The sequence below is a fragment of the Seriola lalandi genome, unplaced genomic scaffold (genome assembly GCF_002814215.2).
Source record: "Seriola lalandi dorsalis isolate HSWRI2012SDOR001 ecotype SW California unplaced genomic scaffold, Sedor1 jcf7180002054889, whole genome shotgun sequence".
Lineage (NCBI taxonomy): Eukaryota > Metazoa > Chordata > Actinopteri > Carangiformes > Carangidae > Seriola > Seriola lalandi.
This window is the reverse complement of record NW_019525441.1, coordinates 921163-925750: the sequence shown is the minus strand read 5'-3', so window position 1 is coordinate 925750 and position 4588 is coordinate 921163. Positions and strand designations below refer to the sequence as shown.

At 45.3% G+C, this 4588-nt stretch overlaps 1 protein-coding gene across 1 annotated transcript; it reads right to left on the bottom strand.

Moving 5' to 3' along the window:
* Positions 1 to 427: 427 nt before the first annotated feature.
* On the bottom strand, positions 428 to 1943 carry LOC111671940 (uncharacterized). The gene is made up of 2 exons (XM_087180101.1): positions 1173 to 1943; positions 428 to 463 (listed from the first exon to the last, which is right to left on the bottom strand). The coding sequence occupies exons 1-2, from the start codon at positions 1941 to 1943 to the stop codon at positions 428 to 430; spliced, it is 807 nt and encodes a 268-aa protein (XP_087036227.1).
* Between the last annotated feature and the right edge of the window lie 2645 nt (positions 1944 to 4588).

The following is a 4588-nucleotide window of genomic DNA, read 5'->3' as shown; positions in this document are numbered from 1 at the left end:
CCAGAGCCAAAGAAGAAAATGTACAACTGTTTATTCCGGCTGCATCCTACTCCTCGCTATGAGTAAACTGAATTGAAGGTGTAAAATCAGTGCAGTGCCCCTTTAAACCATTAATCCATTATTAAAATGTAATCATGTTATTCACCTTGATAGAAATCTAAGTTAGCTGTTGTGAAAAACTGACTGGGAGCACATCAGGATCCCCACAAGTTGCACATAACCTCTGCTGCCTTACCTGGTCGAAGATCCAGGGACTGAAGGATGTCGGTTAAATGGATGGTAATGAAAATGGATGGCGAAATGTTTGATGGTTCTCGAAATGGAGACGATAATGTAATGCAGATGATTTCCGAGCCCCTGATGAAACAGCAATGATGAGAACACAGACATGAGAACATGGAGACACACGTACAAATACAGTCACAGTTCATGGACACACCAGTTTCGGAGTCAGTTTAAGTGGCTATAATAAGATGAGAAGAGATAACAGTCACATGCTTTTATTCTCCATGGAAATGGGAGCTTTTCATCATCCAGTGGGTTTTTATAAGGCAGCAAAGAAAAGACAAATTATTTTCGTTCATGCAGATACAAATGCAACTTGCTTGTACATTGTGTTTATTCTGATGTGTGTATGTGTGTGTGTGTGTGTGTGTGTGTGTGTGTGTGTGTGTGTGTGTGTGTGTGTGTGTGTGTGTGTGTGTGTGATTGTGCATCATTGCCAAAACAACAGTGCCTTGAACCTAAAGTACAACACAGCAGTAAAATACTTGGGGGATATTTAGATTAAGTTTCAGAAAACATACTTTCACGATCCAAATTTGGTGGAAGACAAAACCAAGTGAGGATGATGATGATATGATGGCATGGCAATGATAATGGTGGTTTATGATAATGAAGAAAAGGAATTAGATACAGTTTGGGTAGTCCAAAAGAGCCAATAGGGATCAATATGCCAAAAACAAAAATAAAAATCTCATCAAACAGCAGCTTTTCCTCCAAACCAAACTTCCTCCTCCTCAGACACAAATCTAAACATCACAAACATGTCAGACCACAAGACGTACAATACACACAAGCCAAGTTACTGTACTTTCCGCCCTCCCCCTCCCCTCATCCAAACAACACACCAATCCCCCCCCACCCGTCCCACATCCCCAACACAACCCTACCTGCTTATTTTTGAGGTCAAGCGAGAGCTCATAGTCGGAGGTGGCGGAGTGCGAGCCGGCCCCGTTGCGCTGCACCCTCAAGGGCGAGGCCGTGTGGTGCAGGCTGGCTCTCCTCCCCGCACCACCTCCTTTAGCTCCTCCCCCTTCCTCCTCCTCCTCCTCCTCCTCTTCCTCCTGAGCTGCCTCGCCCTCACGCCGCTCGGTCTCCTTTCCCTCTTGCTTTCTCTTTGCCTCCACAATTTCTTCCGACTTTTCATTCTCTTGCTCCTCCACTGTCTGCTCTTCTCTGCAAGGCGAGGGGGCTTTAGGGGCGTCCTGTGCTGCTTCCTCACTCGGAGCCTCCACTTGGGGCAGAGGCTCGGCCTCGGCCTCGGCCTCGGCCTCTGGCTCTGGCTCTGGCTCTGGCTCTGGCTCTGGCTCTGGCTCTGGCTCTGGCTCGGCCTCTGGTTGAGGCTCCGGCTCTGGCACGGGCTGGGATTTGGGTTCTGGTTCTGGTTCTGGCTGAGGTTTGCTTTCGGGCTGGGGCTGAGGTTGAGTCTGTGGTTGGGGCTCGGACTGGGCCTGTGGCTTTGGTGGTTGAGTCTGTGGCTGAGTCTCTTGCTGCTGTTGCTGGGGCTGTGGTTCTGGCTGTGGTTCTGGCTGTGGCTGTGATTGGGCCTCACTCTGCAGCTCCCCCTCTCCTCCCTTCCCTTCCTCCCCCATAGACGAGTCAGGAGAAAGGTCATCGCTGCAGAAAGGAGGAGAAAATGCAGAGTGAGGGTGCTGCTGCATCCGTGGTGAGCTCTGACCTCTTCTCCAGGCTGCCTGGGTTAGTGGTAAGAAGTTGACCCTTTTTTTTTTTTTTTGTATGATCTCACTCACTCTGCTACCAGCTGTGTGCAGGGCCAGTTCACCTGTCTACCTGCTCTCTTCTGTCTGCCTCTCTTGTCTGTCTAGACACTGACAGACAATGAAAACGAGGGGAATATACAGCACAGAACAGCTAACAAAACCACAGTGTACGAGAGCAAAAAAAGAAAAGAAAATCAAAAAATCAAAAGTGATTATTTATTTCAGCAAAATCTTCGGAAGAGAAAATGTGAAAAAACAAGAAAGTTGACAGCCCATAGTGACACACGCCTACACACATACACACACACGCACACACACACACACAAAGACATGGGGGACAGTCATGCACTAATACAAATGTCTCTGTCCTTTAGGCTGTATATGTGCATGTTTGTGAATTGTTGCATGTATGAGTGTTAGTGTGGGAGCTGGCAGGTCTGCTTCTGGAGAGATTCTTCTTCTCTACTTTCTTTTATACGCCCCTTTTTTTCTTTCTTTTGTTGTAGTTTTTAGTGCAAGAAGGATGTTGTAGTCCCATCGATCGCTCTCTCTCTCTTTCAGTGTCTCTTGTTATTCTGCCATTAGAATGCGGCAGTGACAAATTAGAGCAAAATTGCCTGTACATCTTTCAACCAAAACATGTGTTTGTTAAATTACCTATAGATGCTACAATGGAGGGATATAAAGTGTGATATCAGTGAGGCAAGCCCGTCACAAGAGAAGTATGAAATCAACAAATCTTTTCTAGCACAAAGCTTTAGAGACAACAAATGTCAGCTGTTTGGGAGCATCTTGATCTATTGACTTGTTTAACTGTCATTTCTCATCTCCAGTTTGTCAGCATCTTGTAAACCATTTGCAATATTGTCCTTTCCTACTTGTCAGCTGACGGCCACAAGAACAAGATTAAGAGTCTACGGTCATGTTAGCGGGAGCTGTAAGGTTGTACTTAAGCTGCCAGTAGGCTCCATCAGAAGTGTCTGTCAGATGGTGGAACGGCTTCTGGAAACCCCCTCACTCCTCTCATTTCCCACGCTGGGGCGTGGATCATTACTGTAACTTTCTGAAACCAACGCTCTGTGCAGAGGTGATGAAGTAAGCGGGGCTTGAACTTCTCCTTGAAGCTCTCTATTTCTGCCACTTTTATCATGTGTACAAAAGAGCACAAGACTATGGCTTCCAGGAGAGACTGTGTGAAAATGCACAGCGTTATCCTCGTGTGGAAATGATCCAGGAAAGTTTGAGAAGCAGAATGGAAAGTTTCTAAAGGCTATATACCGTCTAAGTCAGTTTTCACATATAAAGCCAAGTCCTGCCTCTGTTTCCGTGCCAGTGTTGTCACACTTTCTGTGTTTTGCTAATACACACGTATTGCAAGGGCGAGTATCAGCCAATTACAAGTATCCGCAGATTTTCCTGAAAGATCCTTTGAATCCGAGCCAGGTTTACACACTAGTTGACAGTGGTTGTGATAACAGCTGGGCATGTTATTACCCAGATTAAGATAAGAGTTTTTTTTCCCCCCCTCTTATTGGATACGGTGATAAGACTGGAGTCAGTGAGCATAAAATCAGGACATTCACTCTGCCATATGCAGAGCGCTGCAGAAGAAAATCAGCATGATTCCCCCCAGAGGAGGAGGAGGCTTCACAGCGACAACAAACTTTTAGTCTAAACAGCATAAATCTGTGTATTTGCCAGAATTGTAGAGACAAGTGGAGAGAGTCAAAGGGGGGAGGAAATATATAACCCCTACATCCCAGCCCAATGCCTGTATGTAGCTGTAGCTAAAAATTAGCTGTCTTATATAAAAGTGTGTGTGTGTGTATCAGTCCATATGTCTGCTTATTCCCTGCTCCAGCCCAGAGTGTGCACGTACACAGACAGAAATCTGCAAAAAAGATTCAAACAGATTTGCGCGCAGCGAAATCCCGTCTGCTTCGCCTTCCTGCACAGGAGGCTCAGTTCTCATTTTCATCACACATGGCAGCACATAAGCTTGAGAAAGTATCTTTAGCAGGGATATAGCTGGGTCTGCTACTTCTAAAATAGAGCTCGTATGAGTAATGAATAATGAATAGAGAAATAAAGTCTGGTGCTTCGACACTCAGCTGCAGGTGAGCTTTTTCTTGTGCGAAAAATAGACCTGCCTGGAAAAACAGAAGACTTCTTTTAGGGAAGAGAGTTGTTGTGTAGCCCAGCCATCTGTGCTTCACAACACTTCCGCCCATTGTTGTGTATCTAAATGTAGTCTTCCCTATTTGCATTTTGCTGGAGCACTTGTTATAGTGAGAGATAATCTGACATCCAATAGGCTGCATGCAGCTGGATTTAAGTCAAATTCTGATAAAGGGACCAAAAAAGAAAAAAGAAAAAAAAAAGTTCCACACACTGTGGAGAAGGTGTTCAAAGTGGATCATTTGCAAGAGGAAACATAAATAAATCACCATGTAAAATGAACGCAGTCACTGATAAAATAATGTGTACTTATGTGCAGCATATGAGTGTATCAGCTCAACGCCAGCTTCACTTTCCTCCAACCTCTAAGTCTGTAACTCTTGCTGCAAATCAACTTCTCTCATCCT

What these genes read in the sequence shown, in the direction of transcription:
- LOC111671940 (XM_087180101.1), bottom strand. Translation starts at nt 1,943, where the DNA reads ATGCAGCAGCACCCTCACTCTGCATTTTCTCCTCCTTTCTGCAGCGAT. An exon ending in TTGACCTCAAAAATAAGCAG is followed by an intron (nt 464 to 1,172) that starts GTAGGGTTGTGT and finishes ATCTTATTATAG; the next exon opens with CCACTTAAACTGACTCCGAA.